The sequence below is a fragment of the Oxyura jamaicensis genome, chromosome 2, assembly GCF_011077185.1.
Source record: "Oxyura jamaicensis isolate SHBP4307 breed ruddy duck chromosome 2, BPBGC_Ojam_1.0, whole genome shotgun sequence".
NCBI lineage: Eukaryota > Metazoa > Chordata > Aves > Anseriformes > Anatidae > Oxyura > Oxyura jamaicensis.
Window position 1 is genome coordinate 104,077,513 of NC_048894.1, and position 21,657 is coordinate 104,099,169.

The window sequence follows — 21,657 nt, forward strand, 5'->3', positions numbered from 1 at the left end:
TAGGCAAGCTGGACTTTTTCTGACAAAACTAACTAGTACGGATGGACTACTTGCATTTTTACCACTTTTTTAATGCACAGCACTATGTGAGGTTGCAGATTAGTGTAGCATGTTGGTCTTATTACTTTAGTACTTAGAGCTTCAGCAGGAATTGTTTTAATCAGGTTTCAGGTTAATCTTGATTTGATGCAGACACTGGCTGTGGTTTGCTTTGAACACTTTCATATGCTTTGAGTAGTAAAGGGCCATATACAACTAGCAGTTTACTATCTTTTCAAGTTGGTCAGTAATAACAGAACAGCTTTTTACTTTGTTTTTGTCTGGTGCTGCTGTGCTGAAGCTGTCACGCATAAGCTGACAATTATTGCTGATTCTCTCTTCAGGGCTCCAGCATCACTGAATGACACAAGCGTGTTTCACGATCCCTGCCTAGGAACATTTGGTGGACCTGTCTTTCCGTGGCTGGTGTTGGGAGGATATGATGGTAGGTGGCAAAACAGTGTTGCAGTTTAAGTCTTGAGAGTACTTAGCACCAGAGAGAGCAAGCAACTAAAGTTGCATTCTTGTTTAGCAAGGCTGTTTAAATGCACTCCAGAGAAAGTTGGCTCCTTAAAAATTTCCAGTAAGGAAGGATGTTTTAACTAACTGGTCAGTTGACCAGTGCTGAAAATGAAGGCAGACAACTCCAGAAGTGCCAAATGCAAGCAGCCTGTTATAGGAACACACTTGGCAAGCATGTAAGTGTTCTGTCTTAAGTGAAGTTTGAGTCTGCTAAAGGATCTCTAGTTTCTGGGGACGAGAGAAAGATATGAAGTATTTCAAGCTAACATGCTGGGATGTGCACATGTCTTGGTTTTGAGATAGAATATTTTCTTCACTGGTCTGAAAAAGCAGTTAAGAACAGATTAAGGTGTTGACAAAGGAAATCCTTCCATAGTTATTCTAAGCCAGAGTTTTGTTCAAACAACTTATCCAATCAAACAGCTTGATGGGTATGTCAAGCAAATGTTCTAGAACAGCCATTGAAGGCAGGTATTTGATTAACTTTAGATTTTTCTACTTGATCTGACTAAAAGATATGTATATGAGGCTACCATGTTCGGAAGCCAGATCCGGTTTCTTATTAAGTCATAAGCACTAGTTATGTGATAGCACCTTGTCTAAGCATACAACTGTTTGCTAAGATATCATGAAAATGATAGATAATGAATGATAAACACTCCAGATTGATTCGTTCCTATTTCGGTAATGTGTTGGAGAGCTCAATGTGATTGAACAGATTGCATTGAATAGAAATGTAGTGTTGGGATTGGTTGAATACCCCTTAACTTAATTGTACCTGCCAACACTGGAATGTAAGCTGATTCATAATGCCTGGCACTCTTTTCCTATTCTACAGGTGATAACTATAATAATGCTACAGCTCTTGTTATTACTCTTCCTGTCAACAACTACTACAATGACTCCAGAAAGCTAATGAAAGCCTTGGCATGGGAAAAAGAGTAAGTATGCTTCCTGTATTCTAACACGCATACAGTACTTAAAGCAACCTTTAAACAGAAGCATGCAAAACACCTCTGCTGTACTTGCAGTTATTCTGTGTAACTACAGGGATGTTTTGAGAAGCAGCACAACCTGTAAAGGACTGACTGTTACTGGTCATGAGACTCGCTTAATCTGATATACTTAATTTTCTCTGAAGAGATAAGTTGTTGCCTTGCTAGAGACCATCTAGTTTAGTAGTACTTGCTGGTAAGTAGCTACAGAAAACCTGATGTGTTGCTTATGTTAGAATTAGGCACTTCTTTCAATCTGCTCTATTGTAACCACCAGTGCAAAGGTGTGGCATTATTCTAAAATTCTTAAACTGTCATTTTCTTAAAAAACTATCTTCCAAATGAGGATTAAAAAGCTTCCATTGTCTTTGCCATACTGAAGAGCTGCTGTTGCCTTACACAGGCCAGCTGCTTTGGCAAACAGTTCAGATGAAACAAACTTCTGTTCTAGAAGGTCTGAGGCTAAGTGCAAGTATAACTAGCATCTGCATGTCTCACAAGCATCTCCCTTCATTTAGGGGAACTGAAATAAGGGTTAGTAAACTGTTCAAGTGCTGTAAGCAAGCTGTAGTCATGTTTCATGTGTGTACTTCAAGATCTAGCTTCAAGGAAGATTCCACTTTTGCTTTGAAATAGCTTATGCAAGATACCTAGTTATCACCTACCTCTGGAGAGAATATGAAAAGTATTTCAACATAGTGCATTTCCAGTGCTTGGAGCCAAGTGCTAGGGATGTGTATCCAGCATCCCCATCTCAGTATTACAGGTTTAAAAATGAGAAGTGTGCCTCAGAGTACTGTTTGGCCACAGTGTACTCCTGTACCACACAGATAATTCAAATTTGCCTTCAGCCAACTTACAAGCCTTTTCTACAAGGTGTTTATTCTTTGAACTGTGACTGACTCTCCTCTCTTCTTAGGTTTATTAACTTCTTGAGGAACTATCATAATCCAAATTTGACTATATCATTCTCTGCTGAACGGAGTATTGAAGATGAAATCAATCGTGAAAGCAATAGTGATATCGGCACTGTTTTGATAAGCTACATTGTGATGTTTTTGTACATCTCCATAGCTTTGGGACATATCCAGAGCTGGAGAAGACTGCTGGTATGTTTATAGTTCTTGTTGCTTCTAAACACTGAAGTTACAGCTTGCTAAGTAGCTTTTAAAGTAGTTTTGTGGAACACTTGCATTCAATCTTGTTATAAAGCCTTGAGTCCTCTTTTGACTTTGATCTGGGGGAAACATTCTTTGTTACGTGTGACAATTCAGATGTTATTCATATCTTCAGCTAGGTCTATTTTCACTTGTTATGTGCAATTAGCTACAAGTTTTAAGGCTCTAGGTGTAAGTACTATCTCTTCTGGGGCAGGGGGTGAACAGAAGTAAGTTTCTAACTCCATTCTACATAAGAATGTAGCTTTTTGCCTTTGCTATAGTCTGTCCTGTGTGGTGATGCTGGTTTGGTTAACAGTTATTACAACTTTTTTTTTTAAGGTGGATTCGAAGATCTCCCTGGGCATTGCAGGCATCCTGATTGTGCTGAGCTCAGTGGCATGTTCTATAGGCATTTTCAGTTACTTTGGAATCCCTCTGACACTGATTGTGATAGAAGTCATTCCCTTCTTGGTGCTGGCTATTGGGGTGGACAACATTTTTATTATAGTCCAGACACTTCAGGTATTTATTTTTTGTGGTCTTCTAAACGTGTATTTCTTACTCTTGAAGGCTGTTACTTTGGAGCAAAGTCCTCTGTACTCTAGTGCTCATCCCAGTCTGAGCAGCTCTGGAATCTCAGGGGACATCTAGTGGTCTTGGAGAGAGCCAAGATTATATGAAATTGCCCTATCCCACTCCCTTCACTCCTCCCCCGAAATGTGGAAACTCTTGCTCATTCTTAGCTGTCAGTTGATAGCAAACTTGTTTATTATGGCTTCTGGTCCACATGCTAAGGACATAAAAGTGAATAATTAACATCTCTCTTTGGTACCTGCAGAACTCTGCTATTATTTTGATCACTTTTAATTGTAGTGCACTGTGAGCAGTAATCTTGCAGTAAACTACGTGCTCAACACCAGGAACTTTTGGCACCAATATTTAATGGTTGGGTAATCAGCTTGGTAGTTTAACAGGCTTGATAACACACCAAAACAAACAAACAAACCACACCTGGCATTGCTTTTGGTGAGTGTGTAGTTTTGGCTGAAGCATTGGACGTGTTTCAGACCTAACCTAAAATACAGTAGTAAGGCAACAGGGTGGGATTTTTATGCTGTTTTTATCTTAGAATCAGTTTATGTAACTTATGGTAATGTGGCAGTGATGATTTTGGACATTTGAATATTTAAAACAATATGAAATATTTAAAATTCCTAATAATTTATTATCTCAAAACAGAGAGATGAACGCCTTGAGGGTGAAACTCTGGATAAACAGATTGGCAGAGTCTTGGGAGATGTGGCACCTAGTATGTTTCTGTCATCTTTTTCTGAGACTGTAGCATTCTTCTTAGGTAAGACCCTTATCTTCAAATGATTCACATTATACCTGCATGTTGTAAGAGTAAATGCAAAGCTGAAATATTTAAACAAAGCAAAACCTCCCTTGTAGAGGAAGCTTAGCTTAGGTTTTTATTGCTATAATCAGGTTTAACTTGACCTCTGCTGGGACAGGCCAATGCAGCTCGAAGACCAGCAGAGTGAGGCCACACTCTGTACTAAGAACTTGACATTCAGAATTAGATCTTTTTGCTTTAAAGACTGGAGCTTTGTACTACATTTGTGGTGACTAATGTCTAAATTTGATACTGGGAATATATCAAAGGTAAGTCTGTGTTGACTCCTGTATTGCATTCAGCCATCTTTCCACCCCTTGGAAAAAGGTGCCCTGGTAATAAAAATCTATTTGAGGTTCACCCTTAGTGTGTTAGAGGTGTATCTTATGCTGGCACCCTTGAAGTGTAAATAAGCTGTCCTTCAAAATGAGCTTGGTTTACTCCTAGTGTGACTTGCCATTGGTTCTCCAGCAGGGGAGGGAGCTTGCTTGTTTAACAAACTGGTTCACTTCCTTCAGGGACACTGTCTACCATGCCTGCAGTCCGCACGTTCTCCCTTTTTGCTGGAATGGCTGTACTCATAGATTTTATTCTTCAAGTCACCTGCTTTGTAAGTCTCTTGGGCTTGGACTTTAAGCGTCAAGAGGTGAGTATAAATGCATCTCTAGCCACTGCGTGATAGTGATGGCATCCTCTGCAGAACTACTAAACTCGGCATACTTTGCAATTCATTTTCAGAGGAATAGACTGGATATTCTGTGTTGTATCAAAGGCAGTGAAGAAACAAGTGGGGTGCAACGTTCTGAGAGCATCTTATTTTTGTTCTTCAAAAACCTGTATTCTCCATATCTGCTTAAAGACTGGATGAGACCAATAGTGGTATGTACACTCTGCTTACAGTTAGCAGTCATCTAAACCTGAGCAAGAATGTTGAGCCTGAAGGCTTTATACTGATAAAAAAAATACATTAAACACAATAAAACAAATGAAATTTCTAGCATTTCTTTCTTCCAGCATTGGTATTGGAATGGGTTTGTATACTTGCAAGTGCTTGCTCTTGGATTGTTCAAGGCCCAAATTTACTAGAGTTGTATTTGTAACAATCAAATCATCTCAGAAGTATGTCAACATGTCATCTCCCACACTGTATGAATCCAGTCTTGCTGTTGCTGGGGAACGATTCCTAACTCAGTTAGAGGTTACTGTGCTTTTTTACACAAGGTGTTTAGCATATCTGTAACGGCAGCCTTCTAAGTATAAGTTGGCCCTTACCTAGTCAGTCCCCTCTGTGGCGCTGGATTTTATTGTTATCGTAGCACTAAACCTGGGTAACACACTTAAGATAGAGCCTTTTTGCATCATTGTTATTAACTTTAGTAAATTATTTCTAGAATGCTACTGCTTGTTGTTTCTGCACAGCTCTCACTCCCTGAATCTGCTTTCTTTGCAGATTGCCTTGTTCGTGGGCGTTCTGTCATTCAGTACAGCAGTTATGCACAATGTAGAGATTGGACTTGATCAGTCTCTTTCAATGCCAGATGTAAGTCTTAAAGCCACGTTTCTGCTCAGCAATATGAGGCTGAATGGAAAGCTTGAAATCCTGTTGTGCCTCTTCAACATTATGTAACAGTAACTAAAAACTTTACCCTTTAAGGACTCCTATGTAATGGATTACTTCAGCCAGCTCAGCAAGTACCTGCATGCGGGTCCTCCTGTTTACTTTGTTCTCGAAGAAGGGCACAATTACACCTCTCTGGAAGGGCAGAACATGGTGTGTGGTGGAATGGGATGTAATAATGATTCACTTGTCCAGCAAATCTTCAATGCTGCAGAAATTAGTAGCTAGTAAGTATTTCATGCTTTTTTCTTGTGTGGTTTTATGGAAGAGATGTAGCTGACCATTGCGTTCTGTTGATTTAGCTTAGGTTCAGCTGGTGATTGTGCAACTGGCATTATAGTGTTTGCTTTATGCTGCGGTTTATGGGAGGGAGGAAGGGGGAAAAAGCTGTGGCAATCTTCCTAGAATGAGGCTAAATCCTGTCTGGACTGGTGGGATGTATTGATGTACTTAGATGTGGAAAGGGGGTTTGGTCCTTCAAGGAATCGGGAATGGTAGGAGGAAAAGCTCATGAAAATCTCAGTATGATTTAGCTTTCCTAAGAAATCACTTGCATGCTCAGCTTCTAAACTTGGTGAATACACTAGCCTAATATTCTGGCAGCTAAGTGAGAAGTGCATCTGGAATACAGTAAACATAGCTGAAGCAAGTCTCTTCTAAATTCCCTTCACTGGACTTTATTTTTTTCCTTCATCCTGACTGAAGGGGGAGTCTTGATTGACAACAGGCAATGATATTTGAGTTGGGATGAGGCATGAAGTGGGCAGGGGAAATGGAAAGCTGATACTGCTTTCTGCTAAGCTCAAATACAGGGAATAAGCTCCTGCTGTTTGTTAGCTGCGGTGTTACAAGCAAGATTAGGTCTTGGATGAAGTACTAGAGCAGGGGACTACAGGGTGAACTAAGGAGCTGCACCAGAACGAGTTGAAGTAGAAAGAACTGGCACTGGAGAGATCAAGAGATGTGTTCTGGAATTAAAAATTAAATTACTGAGTGTGCTATTTTGTTAGTACAAGGATAGGCTATGCCCCATCATCCTGGATTGATGACTACTTTGACTGGGTGAAGCCACAGTCGTCCTGTTGCAGAGTCTACAATACCACCGGACAGTTCTGCAATGCTTCAGGTACTAGCATCCACCTTGTTACCAGGGGATTAGCTTGGCCAAAGTTTCACGGCCAAAACACTTTACTGTGGTATGAGTCAGGTGAAGAGCTTTCCTTACTGTGAGGAGGAACCTCTTGAGTTGCCCCCTAATTTGAACTGCTGTTTGAGTGAACTTAAATATTCTACTGGAATGCTGCATGTTGAAGATGGCTTACCTAGACAGCCAATGCAATGACTATTCCAAGAATAATTTGTTATGAAACTTTGATCTCTGTGCTCTAATGAAATCAGCAGAAGCTTACTACCCCATTTATGTTCAGATCCTCAAGTCTGATATAATTCTTCCTGAGTCTGATGTAAATAGTGCAAAAGTAGCTAGCATTTGTCTTGTAGACCTTGCCTTAGTAGTAATAAACGCAGAAACATGACTGCAGATTTAATACAGAATTGTAGGGCTGTTCAGTTGTCTCTTCCTCAAAAATGCTTTTTAAAGAATTATGTTTCATATTATTTAGAGTCAGAAGTTAACTAGTGTTAAAACAAAAAATACTCGATGCTGTAGCCAACATGATTTCTATACTTCTGCAGTCACTGATCCATCCTGTACTCGTTGTCGACCACTGACTCAAGAAGGCAAGCAGAGACCACAAGGCCAAGACTTCATGACATTTCTGCCAATGTTCCTCTCTGACAACCCTAATCCTAAATGTGGCAAAGGGTAAGAGCCATATTCCCCATATCTGGCTTAGACCAATGTCAAATATGCTTGATCTGGAAGTGTGGCCTTTCTGTGTATGCGTTTGAGGATGACTATCTAATGTTCCCCTAAAATTTGTACAAACCATCTAAGTCTCACCTGTTCTACAGCGTTTTCTGAAACAAAGCTGTGAAAACAAGCGCATTGCCAAACAAATAGAACAGAAGTTTCCCCCTCCTGCATGAAAAAACAATTCCTGTATAGTCTACTGTATCCTGTGTAGTCTTTAAATATGTTGTGGTCTGAAACCTTGCAGTATCAGCTTTGGAAACTGTTACAAACAAGGATATATGTGTTATAAAAGTGATAAACATGACTGGTGTTCATTGACACGTGAAATTCTGTTTACACAGAGGACATGCTGCATATAGCTCTGCTGTCAACTTTATAAACAACAAAACTGATGTTGGAGCTACTTATTTTAGTACTTACCATACTGTACTGAAAACATCATCTGATTTTATTGATGCCATGAAAAAAGCTCGAATTATAGCAGACAACATTACTGAAACCATGGGCATCAAAGAGAAGAACTATCGTGTGTTTCCTTACAGGTATGCTTAGATCTTTCTTCCTGTAGTGACATACTTAACTTCTACAAATGAGAATTACTAGCAAGCAACACCTTAGAAACGTGAGTCTTCTGTTTTGTCTAACAGAAGAAAAAATGGTTTTACTTCAAAAAAAAAAAAATCTAGGAGGAAAAAAGACTTATTGTCCAGCACTAATTTATCTATAGGCTGATAACTAACTTAAAGAAGCCTCTCCTTCAGTACAGATATAGCTCAGGATTCAACTCAGTCTTCTAACTTTCATAAGTAATTTTCTGTAGTTACTCTAAATTTTGGAGATACGCTGGTTTGGATAGTTGCAAGCTGTAATCTGATTGTATTGACTTCAAGCTGACGCAATTAAAGCAGTGACAGTAGTGATGTCAAATACTGCTTGCTTAATGCTTGCATGATTATTAATGCGCTAGAGACTCTGCATAATAATACACAGACTTTCTGTAGTAGTAGCACAACAAAAGTGAATTGGAACTAGCATCTGTACTGCTGAAATGCTAACCTTGTTTCAAAGAATCCTACCCATCCTTGTGGTCTCATTGCGTAATGAATCAGTTCAGACCCTTCGCAGTAGTTACGGTGGATACTACGAGCAATCTCAGGCACTACCATATGGCCACTACTATAGCTGCTTATATTGCAGTATGGGAGTTACCTTGACTTCCAGGCATATTGTTTGTTGAAGTGGTAGTAAAGACTTGTCCTGTAACAGCTGGTGTTCCATAGATGTGATTCTGAAGCCAGTTCCCGTTGGTGGTTCTTGTAATGATGGAACTACTTTATCACAGAAGCTAAACCACTATTAGCATCTTATTCTCGGTACTAGATGACTTCTTTTGTATTTCTTGCCTGTAGTTGGTCAAAACCTAAATAGCTCAAAATACTGAGGCATTTCTAGAGTCACTTGGGAGTTTTCACTAGATCAAGCATGCAGATCACACAGCTTTGTTAGCTCCAGCTAGCTGATCTTTCTTCAAGAGTAGTTCTAGTCTCCAGACCTTTCTATGTAAATGGCAAATGACATTAGATGTTCATCACCTTAAGCAGCTTTGTTCAAACATTCTCTCTTACTGCATTTAAATACAGTGACTAAAGCAGAGCGATTACCTATCGGGGGCTGAATACAGGGGAACTGTTCTGAAGTTCAGACTCAGCTTCTAATGGAAATAATGTACGGCTTTCTGCAGAAACAGCTTTGTTCCTGGCAAGTAGGATGGCTAACCACAACTTCTGCTCTTTCCACAGCGTATTTTATGTCTTCTATGAACAATACCTGACAATTGTGGATGATGCTATCTTTAACCTCTGCGTCTCCTTGGGATCAATATTTCTGGTGACAACTGTGCTGCTTGGATTTGAAGTATGGGCTGCTGTTGTGGTTTCAGTAACTATTGCTATGATAATCGTCAACATTTTCGGAGTGATGTGGCTCTGGGGCATCAGCTTGAATGCAGTTTCACTAGTAAATCTTGTTATGGTGAGTTAACAAGACATTTGTCTGCTTCTCTTTCCAAGTATTGAGCAGTTCAGTGTGTCATTAATGACGCTAAGTAATCTTTTTCTGCAAAACTGTCAGACACTTGACTAATAGCATAATTATCTTAGTACTTCTAGATGGTGTACGGAAAATAGAACTAGTTTGTCAGAATAAAACTAGTACAGATAAGATACATCAATTGAAGTGTAAAATATATTGCTTCTGTTCTGTGTTAATAGGTGTGTTACTACTTAGTCTAGGTGCTGTCACCTGAGGTTGTTCATGCCTGAAGTTAAGGCTTCAGCTGTATTTGTGTTCTGCAGAGATCTGTGATGTGCTTGCATCAGTATTGTCCCTGCGTAAATGGATGAAAACACGGGCAGTGAATGCCCCGATGAAACGCTGTAGAACTTAGCTAATAATAGCTGAGTATTGCCAACGCTCTGGTTAACCCTGTTTTCCAGAGGTTTTTGGCAGGTCTGAGAATGTTATGAGAAAATAAACCATTGCCCCATGTTCCAGCTAGGCATATATATTCATACGAGTCTACCTGCCGCATAAGTAAAGGATTTCCAAACTGTTTAATGTTGTAAATGATGAATTTTATCTTAAAAAGAAAAAAGCCTGCTTAAATGAAGTGTTACATTCAGCTGACCTTATGGTATAAAATCCACGTATATACTCGGAAATCCATGTATATACTTGTTGTTCTAAAGCTGTGCTATTATAGCTAGTGTCTAGAAAACGATTTCAGTGTTAACTGTGTGCTGCATACACTGTATTGAAGCTAGCTTCCTGTAACACCAAGAAACTTATGTCCTCCAGCACCATCCCCTATTCTGATTCTTGTTTAATCAGATTATCACCAGTCACTACTGAACAGACAAAATGCCATACATTACTCAGAAGCCTCTAAGTGACAAGTTAATGCTGAACTTGTAACTTGCAATGAAACTTTTCCAATGACTGGGAACGGATCACAAGTAGAATTTTTCTGGCCTGTGTAATGTCTCTACTCAGAACTCTACCATCGAGATGCTGATCTAAATGACACTTCTATGCATGCTTTATTTTCCTATCTAGAGCTGTGGTATTGCTGTGGAATTTTGCAGTCACGTCACAAGAGCGTTCACTATTAGTACTAAAGGCAGTAGAGTAGAGCGGGCAGAAGAAGCTCTGTCTCACATGGGCAGTTCAGTAAGTATCTACCTATGTACTGAAAAATGAGTAGCCAAGTTGGAACTTTCGACTATATCAATATCCTTATGACTTAAGGATAGCCTGGCTTTTTGGGGGGAGCAAGGGGGATAATTGATCAAAATTCTTAAATATCAACCTAGGCTTCTACCAGTAATAGGGATGATCAGGACTTGATTAACTTCATATTAGCTTGATACTAATACTCCCTAGTAGTAGAGAACAGAGCTAAAAGCTTTAGCTGAACCAGTAGTTCCAATTAATTGAGTTGTCCCATTAAAGTTGAAGTGCTTCTCACTTCCAAATGCTCAGAGGTGACTTGGAAAGGTCCTGAATATGGCAGGATGCTGGAGCTTTGCAAACAAAGCAGGGCTCAGTACTTAGGCAGTACTGTCCTCTCACTGCAATTAAGATGAACAAGCTGGGGGGGGAGTGGAACAGACTGTTCCAGTGCTGTATGTACTTGACCACCCAGGAAAGGAACTTTACTGAAATCTAAGTTACTCCAAGTAATCTTTCTTTAACATATGTATGTGTCTGCCTGACATCAAAATCAAACTAAAATTGTTTGGCTGTACAAATTGGAATAAATTTTTATCATACTGAGCCTGGCCTGTAGTGTCAAGTAGGCCTAAAAGGGGAACTCTTCTCTTGAGTAGGTCTTGGGTTTGGTTCTAAGGATTAACAGGGAAGCTGGTGTACTGCATCTAGGAGCTTCAAATTACATAAGCATTTTCAGCAAATGCTAGGTAGTTAGAACATAAAACTCTACTTAAGAAAACTATTTTTTAATTTACAGGTTTTCAGTGGAATCACACTGACTAAATTTGGAGGGATTGTAGTACTGGCTTTTTCCAAATCTCAAATCTTCAAGATATTCTACTTCAGGATGTATCTAGCTATGGTTCTTCTGGGAGCAACACATGGACTAATATTTCTTCCAGTTCTGCTTAGCTACATAGGTAAGATGTAAGAGTCCGCTCTAAAATGCGCATAAAACAAAAAAGCTTAGCTGCCTGTGGATAGATATCTTTTCTTACATTAAATGGAAAAAAAATTGGCAAAATTAGAAAATTAAAAAAATACTTAAGTTTGCTTCTCCATCATGCAAGTAGCGAGATCCCTTGGAAAAAGAGGGTTGGCAGTGCAAGCTCACTGTTGCAGGTGTGCTTAGCCTGTCTGGCATGGTTCTTAACACGCCCTTAGTAAGTCTCAAGTACTAAGACTTAAAAGCTGTTGTCCTTGCTGCTGGTGGCAGCTTTTGACAGCTGAACTGAAACATGCAGCTAAAGCCTCTCCAGTGTTAAGCTAGAAAACCAGGTTGTGTGTGGTTTCTTGTTGACAGCTGCTGACTGACCTGTAATGATGAGATTTGCAATAACGCTGCTTTCCCTTATCCAGGCCCATCGGTAAATAAAGCTAAAACTCACGCTGCACAGGAGAGGTCCAGAGGCACAGAACGTGAGAGACTCCTCTACTTCTAGTTTTTAACAGTGTTCAGTGGACTCAATGAACTGTGGCCTAGGCCCAACTATTCCTAAGAACTGAAGCGCAGCAGCGTTCTATGACTATCACTGTAACCACCGTCTCGACTCCTGCACAGATTCAACTAGAAGATAGCAACTGCAGCTTTGGACATGGCTTCAAACTCAGGGAACGCTACGTGTGGCTCATGTAACAGTATTACTAAAAGTAGATGTGTTAAGTTACTAAAACACTTCTGTTTTCAAGAGGTTGCATCCTTCTTCTAGAAACCTAAACCAGCTGCACTGCAAGTTGAATAGCTTTGTTGTCAACGAAACTGAGGTGATGTGTATGAGAATGGACTGCTAAACCACTGACACTAATTTTAAATGCAGGTCAATGCAATTTTTGTCTCTATTTTTAAGGGGGAAGCCATCACAAGTTGTAATATTTTTAGTACTATTTGCCAAAATGTCTTGTATATACTTTATTATAAAATAGCAATTTTGTAGTTCAAAAATCTACTTAAACGCAATAAATTAAGTTTATACATTCCAGTGGGAAGAGTATTTTCAGAAAGTTGTGGGCTTCATGAGAGCTTGTTCTCCAAATACTTGTTTGAAGAAGGTGACATGTTCTTCACAGTGCTCACCTAAGTGGGCAAAATAAGAGTTTGTTAACACTGAAACTGAGGAACTGAGAAGCAAGAGGGTGTAGTTTAATTTACCTCAGTTAAGTACTAACTTACATTTTTGCATTAGAGTTGAAAAAGTTTTAACAATTTCAAAGCAGTGGAATGCTTTAAGGTATTTCTAGTCCTATGACAGATTGTGCTGTGGTAAAGCAGGTGTTTGATCTAGTTCCTCTATCTGACCTGTGGCCTTGCACCCATTCAAGTTCTTTGCGCTCCAGATGTAAGATCCTGAAGTGGGATTCTGAGCCTTCGGACTACCTAGTGACTAACAGGTTGCTAGTACAAGGAGTGTGGCTGGGCTTTTAAAATGAGAGGAACTGTAGCATAAAACAGGCCTTGAGTTTTACACTGAACTCAACGGCTGCATCTTGATCCAGTTTGTGGCTTCAGGAGAAAACACTGAGTGGAGGCACCAGCTTTAATAAATTCAGTGATGCAGGCAACTGCTAGCCAAACACGTTACCTTCATTTGAGAGTTCCTGTTGTCTTAGAGTTGCTTTACTCTGTGCAGTGTATATAAAGTTATAAAGTTAACTTTGGAAGTATGCTTCAAGGTAAGACTAAAATACACTCCAGCTGAGTCTGTATCGTAAGATGGAACTCAGTCCCTGTTAGCCTGTAAGTGGAACAGGTCTTAGTTCTGTTCGTACAACACACCATCTGTGGTGAACTGTGTATTGCTTACCTGGTGTGAAACTAGGGTTTCCTCGTAATCGCTGATTTCTCTGTTCAAAGAATCTGAATATAGTGTAGAAAAGCATGTCGTCATCTGCTTGTTTTGCTGCATCAAGGAATTTGCGGGCTGAAATACTGTCATGTCCTCCAATACCTCTGATGAATCTCAAGGCAGCCAAAACTTGATGTTTGGACAACAGAACTTCCACTATTTCATCGTTTGCAGTGGAAAGCCTCTGAAACCAAGCACAGCTGTAAGACTATGTTCCTAAGAAACGATTCAGATGCTAGCTAGTCACTTCAAGCTTGGTCAGGTGAGCTGTTTGACAAATCTAACCCCATTGTGACACAGATACCGCAGTTTGAAATGCTTACTTTTAACATGTCCAGAGAGAGCTGATGTGCAGGAGGGTAAATGCTTTCCAGGGACAGTAACAGACAAGCCTAGGGCAAAAATAGAAATCACTTTGAAATTCTGAAGGCATCCCCCCCATCACTAGTTCATTGAAGCAATTTGCCTTACATACCAAAGGCTTGGAGTCACTGAGCACATGGTACTGAAGAAACTGATGGAGCATGTAGAACAGGTTGTGCTGAACAAGGGTTTTGATGACCAGCTCGTACAAATAGTGCTGTGAATACAAGAAGACCACCATCAAAGGCATGTCTCAATACTTCTTTTTAGATGTAGAAAGGGGTAGTGGCTAGGACTCAAACACATGGCCAAGACTGGTTTGACATTCCATGTAACTTCATAGTGAGGTGCTTCATGCATGTAAGTGCTTTACCTGAACTGCAATCTGGAACTGGTTGAGAGAGCGAATATATTCCATCAAGACTGCTATAGTGAACTTGTGAGGTGCTTCCTAGGCAAGAAAGAAGTGTTAAGTGGAACTTCCATAGCTTTCCCTTCTAGTGACACAAGCAGAGAAACAAGATCTTTTAATCATGACAGGAATAAAGAAAGCCTCCTGCTTGCTACTTCAAGTAGTCAGTTCAGCAGCAGGCTCACAGCAAACATCACTTAATGTTAACTTACCTTCTTCTCTGTAAATACAGATAAAACATGGGTGTACATGTCAGACTGGTCAATAACTGCTTGAGTGCGGACTGGACGTTTCAGAAGTGGATTACTTCTTTGGCCTGCTTCTACCACCTACAAGGAGAAACCCTTTAAGAATAGTGTAGTCCTGTAGTACAGTTTTAGTTATCTTATCTAGATAGACTATTTATAATTATAGTTTCCAGTTGAAAACATTTTATTATTGAGCAAACTCACATCTGTGGTTGAGTTATACTGGATGCATTCTGTTCAGTGGGGGCTTCCACAGTGAAATTAAAAAAATTTAACTGCCACTTGTGTATCTTAAAGCCAGGAGATAAAAGGGCATATAACCTTGAGGCAGTCCCAGCCACTTAATAGAAACTTGGTATGTGGCTGTGCTACAAGAGCAGAACCTGCTAGGTTGTCAGTAGTTCTGACATGCAGCAGTGTTCCATAGGTTGTGCAGTGGTATAACGTGCCATAAACTCAGTGGTCTGGAACTACTGCAGTAATTATGGCTTCAGAGCTGCTTTTTGAACTTCCAACTTTCTTTCTCAAGTATGAGGGTATGTTACTTGTCTTACTGGAGATGAACCACATAGCATCTCTGGCAGTGTTCAATGCCAGGTGGGACGGGGCTCTGGGCAGCCTGATCTAGTGGAAGGTGTTCCTGGGGGAGGGGGTGAGAGAGGAAGAGATAGAGTGTTCAGATGATCTTTGATGTCCCTTCCAACCCCTTCTGTGATCTTCCACAGCAGAGTGCTGAACAAAGCTGTCATCCCCAAGTGGGGGAAGAATTCCATGTTACATAAGTCTTTCTCCTGGGAGTTTGAGGACTGCAAGGGACTGACCTTGGGGGGGAACCTGACTTTCCTAAGTAAAGGACAGGTAGTTGGCCTTTGCCACATGATGCAACTTGAAATTCCCATGTTTCAAATAGTGTTATCCTGTCTCTGCAAACTGCTACAGCTAACGTGGTTTACCATAGTATAGCTTTGCTCAGCTTCCAAGTACTTCTTATATTCATGATTCAGTTTGTCAAAAACAGTTGCAATCACAGGTAGTGATCCCCTTTCCGGCTCACTGAGCACTGAAAAGATAAAAAAAAAAAAAAAAACTATGAGGAGAAACAACAAGGGCTTTAAAGCTACCTTGAAAAAGGTGATCTCTAAACTGTACGCTAAACTTAACTGAAAATGTTTCTTTCATGTCAGATGTATTTTAACTAAATGGGGGTAGCAGAAAGTTGAATTATTTCATGCTGTTAATTCCTTTATAGTGGTGACTGACACTTTATATGACAAAGCTTGTTTCAGAGGTGATCTCAAATCAAAGACCAGTCCAGCTAACTTGTACAAGCATTTGAGGAGTTGGTGTTGCACTTTCAACGTAGAGAAAGCACTTCAACTTACTTTGAGAGCATACAGCTAGGATAACCATCTTGCATTCTTTCCTTTGGAGAAGGAAATCCATTAGTCTTCCTTTATCAAGCAACAGGTTAACTACAGGCTCAAGTTTCACTTGAAGATTCCAGAGGTAACCTTGAGTTGAAGGAAGAAAGTAAACTGAATTGCCTTAGAAAACAAGGATATCTAAACTATATTTATACCTCAAAGGATAAGCAGATCACAACTTGCTTTCCTAAACATGGTTTAGAGCAGCATAACCCTGATAGGATTTTTAAAGGATATGCTCATCCCCAGTTAGTACTGTTAAGAGTGGTCATCTTACTAGGTACAGCTGCTTAGTCGCTATTTCAAGCTGCTTTGTGCACTAAAGGTATGAAGTAGTTACTGGTTTTGAGTAGGAGAGTTAGTTTTCTTGATAATACCATGTGAGGAGATACATTCTGGATGTGTGACGGAAGTATCACTGACTGATAATGTGTTTTGGTTCTTGCTGAGTAGTGTCTACATAGTCAAGGTCTTTTCTGCTTCTCAAGCTGCTCTGCCAGCAGGGAGGCTGCACAAGAAGCTGGGAGGGGATACTGACAGGGCAGCTGACCCAAAGTGACCAAGGGGCTATCCTGTAACATATTTCATGCTCAGCCATAAATGCTGAAGGGAAAGCAGGAGGAAAAGGGTACTGAGTTGTGGCCTTTGTCTTCCCAAGTAAGTGTTATAGCTGCTGAAGCCCCGCTTTCTTAAAAAAAAAAAAATGAACAGTGGAAAATTAATTCCTTATTTTGCTCAGATTGCATGTGCAGCTTTGGTTTACCTACTGAACTGAATCTCAACCCACAAGTTTTCTCACTTCTCTCTGATTCTCTTCTCTTTCCCCCTGGGGAGCAAGCTGCTGGGTGGAACTCAGCTGCCTACTGAAGTTTAAACCCCACCAACTAGGCACCATTGTAGAAAGATTAGAGTAGTCAAACTGCTCACTACTCACCTTCACTTGCACTGATGATAATATCAGGTTGAAAGACAATCCATGAAGACGAATCTAAATGTTAAAGTTTAACACCCATCTCAGTATTGATTCTAGACTGTTGCTACTATTTTCACATAATTGTACTGAAACAGAATGAGTTAACATACTTCCATTCCCTGGCACAGCCTTTCTCTTGAAACATCTTGAAACATATCCTTGGATGTTTATCTTGTTTCATGGTGTATCTATCCAGTAACTTCACACAAGTATCTCAAATGACTGAGAAATACTAATGCATTACACTGGCATCCCTTATTTGTAACTCTGTAAAAGTAGTAAAGGCTCTTATGAAGCACAGTTTCCTCTTGAAGTGGTAAATGTGTGCAATGAGCTAAAGCCAGATTTAGTGAGTCAGGCTGTTAGCTTTTTCCATGCTTAGTACATAAAAGTCTGACATTTTAAGAGCACTTAAAGGATACAGAGTTTACACGGAACAGGAGACTGACTTGTTACAGAGGCTGGACCTGCAGAAAAATTAACATCAGCTGAATAACAGTAGCAGGGCAGCTCCTGTACTAACAAAACACAAAAGCACCAGCATACACTGAAAAGGCAAGTGTAGGTTGTAACATTCTAGCAGTCCTACAGCAAGCAGGCAAAACAAAAAAAGTTACATGCAGTTGTGTAACTACATCTTCTATAAGCAAAACTGACATGTAGGAAATCATGCATGCTAAAGTATTCTATCTCCGATACTGTGACTCCAACTGCACAGTCTCCTACTTCCTTTATTTACATGTAATTGCTTTTGTTCCTTAAAAAGCAGCCTAGGCTTGTATCTTCTGGTAGTAACCTTTACTCACAGATTTATCACATACTTTCTATCAGTGACTTCAGAATTTTGTTGTCAGAGAGCTTTTAATGTGCAATCATCCCTAAATGAGAGTTTTTCTTCCATAGAGAGTGTCACGCTGTTTTGCCACAGCGTAGTGGAACTATGCTCAGACTATTTCTAGGTATTACCAAACAACTTTCAGGCTGGAAAATTATCTGCTACACTTTTATTACAGGAGGTCAGAAAGACAATCCAAGAAGAAGAGTCTAGAATCATCTTTAGTATTGATGTTAAGCTGATCTTAAACTTGAGTCTAGGCCTGAACGGTCTTTCAGCCTCATGATGTGGGCTAGAAAATTAAATAGTTATAATGGAGGCCAGAGAAGCACGAAGTGCTTTGGAGTACACACCAGCTTTTATAGCTGTGGTCAGTAGGGAAAGGACAGGGCATACAAATAGTCCGTACAACAAAATTTGAAAGATCTTTGCTTTAATACTTCAAAGTATTATAGCAAGTGTACAGCTTAAGTAGCATCTTTTACTTTTCTGTAAGAAGCACAAATTCAGGACGAGAATTTCCTATCAGTTCCTTGCTATTTTCTTTCTTCCCTCACCTCCTTCCTCACTACGTATAATGGAAGTGTTGATAGGCTGAAGCACTCTGGTATGCCAGCTGTTGCATTTAGACAATCCTGATAATAGGTTATTTATTACATAGTATAATAGTTCTACCTGCTACAGGTATTTGATAGGGTTGTATTGATCGAGGTGGAAGTACAAATTGATGGATGGTAGTAGACCCATCAAATTCTCCTTTTAGCTTGATGTCAAATATGACTGAAGTCTGAAATTGACAAGAGAAATTAGTTTTCACAAAATACAAGTTCCCACCCATTTACATGTATTCAGGTCACTTCTCACATTTTGTAACAGGTTACCCAGGGAGCTGGTGGAGCTACCGTCCCTGGGGGTGTTCAAGGAAAGGCTGGATGTAGTGCTTAGGGACATGGTTGAGTGGGTGACATTGGTGGTAGGGAGATGGTTGGACCGGATGGTCTTGGAGGTCTTTTCCAACGTTAATGAGTCGGATTCCCATCTTGTGTTCTACATAGTAACATCATGTCAAATTCACTGTTCAGTTATGGACTCTAGAAATTGAGAAAAAATTCTGCACCCACCTATGATATCCTCATACCAGCCAGTCTTGTTAAATAGCTTACTAACATTTTCACCCTGTATGGACAACATTCATAGTGAAAACCTCACATGGAAGAAATCTGCTTCACTGCCAATGCGACATGACTTGGCAGCTACCCTACTCAGTGTGGTATTTGTTTTGTGTGTTCATACAGTCGTATTTGTTCTCCAGCATTTCAGTCAAGCTATAAGAGTTCTGGGTTGAATGTTAACATGTAGCATTAATATGAATTTTAACTGAAACATCCACTAATCAGCCTAACAAGATATAATGACCCAGTTCTTGAAGCTGCCCAGCAGAAGAAAAGAAAGCCTCTCCACATGTAAAAAGCAAAGTACCGCTTCAGCTTTCCTACTGATCAAGCCTTGCTACTGTGACTACAATCAAATAAATTCTACCCACACTATGTGCGTAAGATCATGTGTGTTCCTATAAGTTTTCAGAGACCTGTCTTTTCAAACTAAAAGTTTTGGTTATAGAAACTGATCATTCACATCTTCTCTGATACAAGAAGTTCCCAGGATTAATAATTTAGTTCTACCAATTTAGCTCTACCTCTCGACAATGCCTTAAAAACCTACACAATGCAGCAGAATAGCACAGAAAAATAATACAAAAAAAAAAAAAAGAACACAAAAAGAGGCATTAGGAAAAAAAAAAAAAAGATGAAGTGTTATTCCCAACAAGGCCAAAGGTAAGTTTGAATCTTTTACCTTTATGGTGTTTTTTCCCCTGCAAGTACTCTGGCTTTCGCCAGTGCTAAGAACACACAGATATTTTCTAAAGCTAACATGTATAGTAATGAAAATATGTCCAACTTTTGGAAGTTAAGAAAATATAAACAAATCAGACCTCAGTATCCTGATGATGTACTACCACCAAGTTATCCACAACATTTAGTGCAAACTTTCCAGTTCTGTTGAGCTTTAAAATGTGCGTCTTCTTACAGGAGCCCTCTCTATGGAAATAGAGAAGAGCTGGTCAGTAAGCCTATTCAAAACAGAAAAGCAGAAGTATCTTACACACACGTGAAGTGCCACTGAAGTTCTTTATTCTGCTCTTACCTTGGCAAGTGATAGAGGACTACTTCTGCTCCTGTACTATTGGAAGTCCTTGAGTGATGCCTCAAATAGAGAACATAAAGCTGCCCGTATCTATTGAGACAACAAGATTAAAACATTATTTGACAACAAAGAGCTGGGAAGGAGATGAGACCTAGGACATCCTTTCTGAAACAAAGGCATAAAACTGTCTTACTCTAACATCGTGTTAGAACCACGTTTTATCCTAAAAGAACAGAGATAAGATTACCTAAGTCAATTGACCAATTAAAAGTGAAAGACTGAAGCAACACTTGGTAAATCACAACAGTCTACACACATGCAAATTAGACATTAGACTACCTCTATCAGCACATCAGCTCAAAAATGAAATATTCTCAAGATGTCTGTACTAATCAAGAAGAATTTCATGTAAGACTCCTCAGTTTGCATCTTGTCCCCACCCTGCCTCAGGAGAGTTTAGACTTTCTTCAAGGCAGTAACCAAAGCACTTTAAAGCCCTTTAAAGCAGGAGTATTGCCAAAACAAGAAACAAGTGCAACCATGTTACCATTCTTGTCTTTGAGCATCCCCAAACTCTCATACTTTTCCAAGGAAAGGAAAGGATTGACTAGTCAGATACATACATTGTAGCCATTGCAATATCTCTTTCAGAAAGGCTGAGCTTGGAGGACTTAGGTGCTGCAGGTAACTCAATTTCAAATTTTGATAGTTTTGACATTGTTCCACTCTGTTAAACAGAAACAACAACAAAAAACAGAAATCCAACATTAAGACTTGGAACTAGAAGGCGGCCTTGACTAAGCGTTAGTCAAAAGTTAGACGAATAGCACCCCCATGAGGAGAAGAATGGTGATAGCTGAAAAGAAAGATGACTGACACCTTTCTACTGGGATCCTAAAACAAATACTTAAGATATTATGAGATCATCTTGATATTATAACATCAGCTTCAGCTAGCAAAACTTTTCAGTCTTAGTTAAGGCAACACAAATTTGTATGCAAATCCCAGTGAAATTGGCTTGGAGATCTTGAACATAAATTCTCTCAACTTCCTCTTTCACAGCGAAACATGCACTCCAACTCTTAAATAACCGCTTACTGGGAAGGGGAAAAGTGGCAGTAATTCCTAGTCACAGTCTCCTTTTGTTCCTACTAACTCCAGAACCTGCATTAAACTGAAAGCATATCCTTGTTCCCACTTGAGGCTTCCTCCTCTCTTCCTCTTTTTGCATGGAATTTAAGTAAATTTTCAGAGCTGTTGAAACTTCAACTGAGTTTCGCTTGCCATTCTCATTAACTTGTTCTTGAGTGCGATATGCAAATACTACAGAAATTTCTTCTTTGCTAGAGCTTTATTTTCAAGAGATTATTTTAGCACAGCACTTTTCTCAGGAAATCTTTCTAGGCTACTTTCTGAACACAAAGTAAGAGTTATTTAGCTACATCTTGACACAAAATATGAAGGAGAGGGAAGCACAA

The 21,657-nt window shown here is 39.7% G+C and overlaps 2 protein-coding genes and 1 long non-coding RNA gene across 3 annotated transcripts in view; 2 read left to right on the forward strand and 1 right to left on the reverse strand.

Moving 5' to 3' along the window:
• NPC1 (NPC intracellular cholesterol transporter 1) overlaps positions 1–12,851 on the forward strand; it is a 27,244-nt gene extending 14,393 nt beyond the window's left edge. Inside the window, exons 10-25 of the mRNA XM_035316305.1 lie at positions 384–484; positions 1,400–1,502; positions 2,476–2,665; positions 3,056–3,238; positions 3,956–4,070; positions 4,631–4,758; positions 4,851–4,991; positions 5,563–5,652; positions 5,767–5,957; positions 6,741–6,856; positions 7,426–7,555; positions 7,948–8,148; positions 9,406–9,637; positions 10,721–10,834; positions 11,634–11,796; positions 12,236–12,851. Coding sequence (XP_035172196.1) covers positions 384–484; positions 1,400–1,502; positions 2,476–2,665; positions 3,056–3,238; positions 3,956–4,070; positions 4,631–4,758; positions 4,851–4,991; positions 5,563–5,652; positions 5,767–5,957; positions 6,741–6,856; positions 7,426–7,555; positions 7,948–8,148; positions 9,406–9,637; positions 10,721–10,834; positions 11,634–11,796; positions 12,236–12,318 — 2,281 coding nt within the window. The 3' untranslated portion in view covers positions 12,319–12,851. The remainder of the gene's footprint in view (positions 1–383; positions 485–1,399; positions 1,503–2,475; positions 2,666–3,055; positions 3,239–3,955; positions 4,071–4,630; positions 4,759–4,850; positions 4,992–5,562; positions 5,653–5,766; positions 5,958–6,740; positions 6,857–7,425; positions 7,556–7,947; positions 8,149–9,405; positions 9,638–10,720; positions 10,835–11,633; positions 11,797–12,235) is intronic.
• RMC1 (regulator of MON1-CCZ1) overlaps positions 12,771–21,657 on the reverse strand; it is a 15,497-nt gene continuing 6,610 nt past the window's right edge. The window contains exons 7-20 of the mRNA XM_035316306.1: positions 20,803–20,906; positions 20,180–20,269; positions 19,968–20,073; positions 18,650–18,761; positions 17,562–17,606; positions 17,101–17,154; positions 16,125–16,253; positions 15,696–15,802; positions 14,707–14,823; positions 14,456–14,533; positions 14,195–14,299; positions 14,043–14,111; positions 13,678–13,903; positions 12,771–12,950 (exon numbers count right to left, since the gene is read on the reverse strand). Coding sequence (XP_035172197.1) covers positions 12,871–12,950; positions 13,678–13,903; positions 14,043–14,111; positions 14,195–14,299; positions 14,456–14,533; positions 14,707–14,823; positions 15,696–15,802; positions 16,125–16,253; positions 17,101–17,154; positions 17,562–17,606; positions 18,650–18,761; positions 19,968–20,073; positions 20,180–20,269; positions 20,803–20,906 — 1,422 coding nt within the window. The 3' untranslated portion in view covers positions 12,771–12,870. The remainder of the gene's footprint in view (positions 12,951–13,677; positions 13,904–14,042; positions 14,112–14,194; positions 14,300–14,455; positions 14,534–14,706; positions 14,824–15,695; positions 15,803–16,124; positions 16,254–17,100; positions 17,155–17,561; positions 17,607–18,649; positions 18,762–19,967; positions 20,074–20,179; positions 20,270–20,802; positions 20,907–21,657) is intronic.
• The window catches only part of LOC118161206, an 11,473-nt gene continuing 8,572 nt past the window's right edge, over positions 18,757–21,657 (forward strand). Inside the window, exon 1 of the long non-coding RNA XR_004747902.1 lies at positions 18,757–19,785. This is a non-coding gene — a long non-coding RNA (uncharacterized LOC118161206). The remainder of the gene's footprint in view (positions 19,786–21,657) is intronic.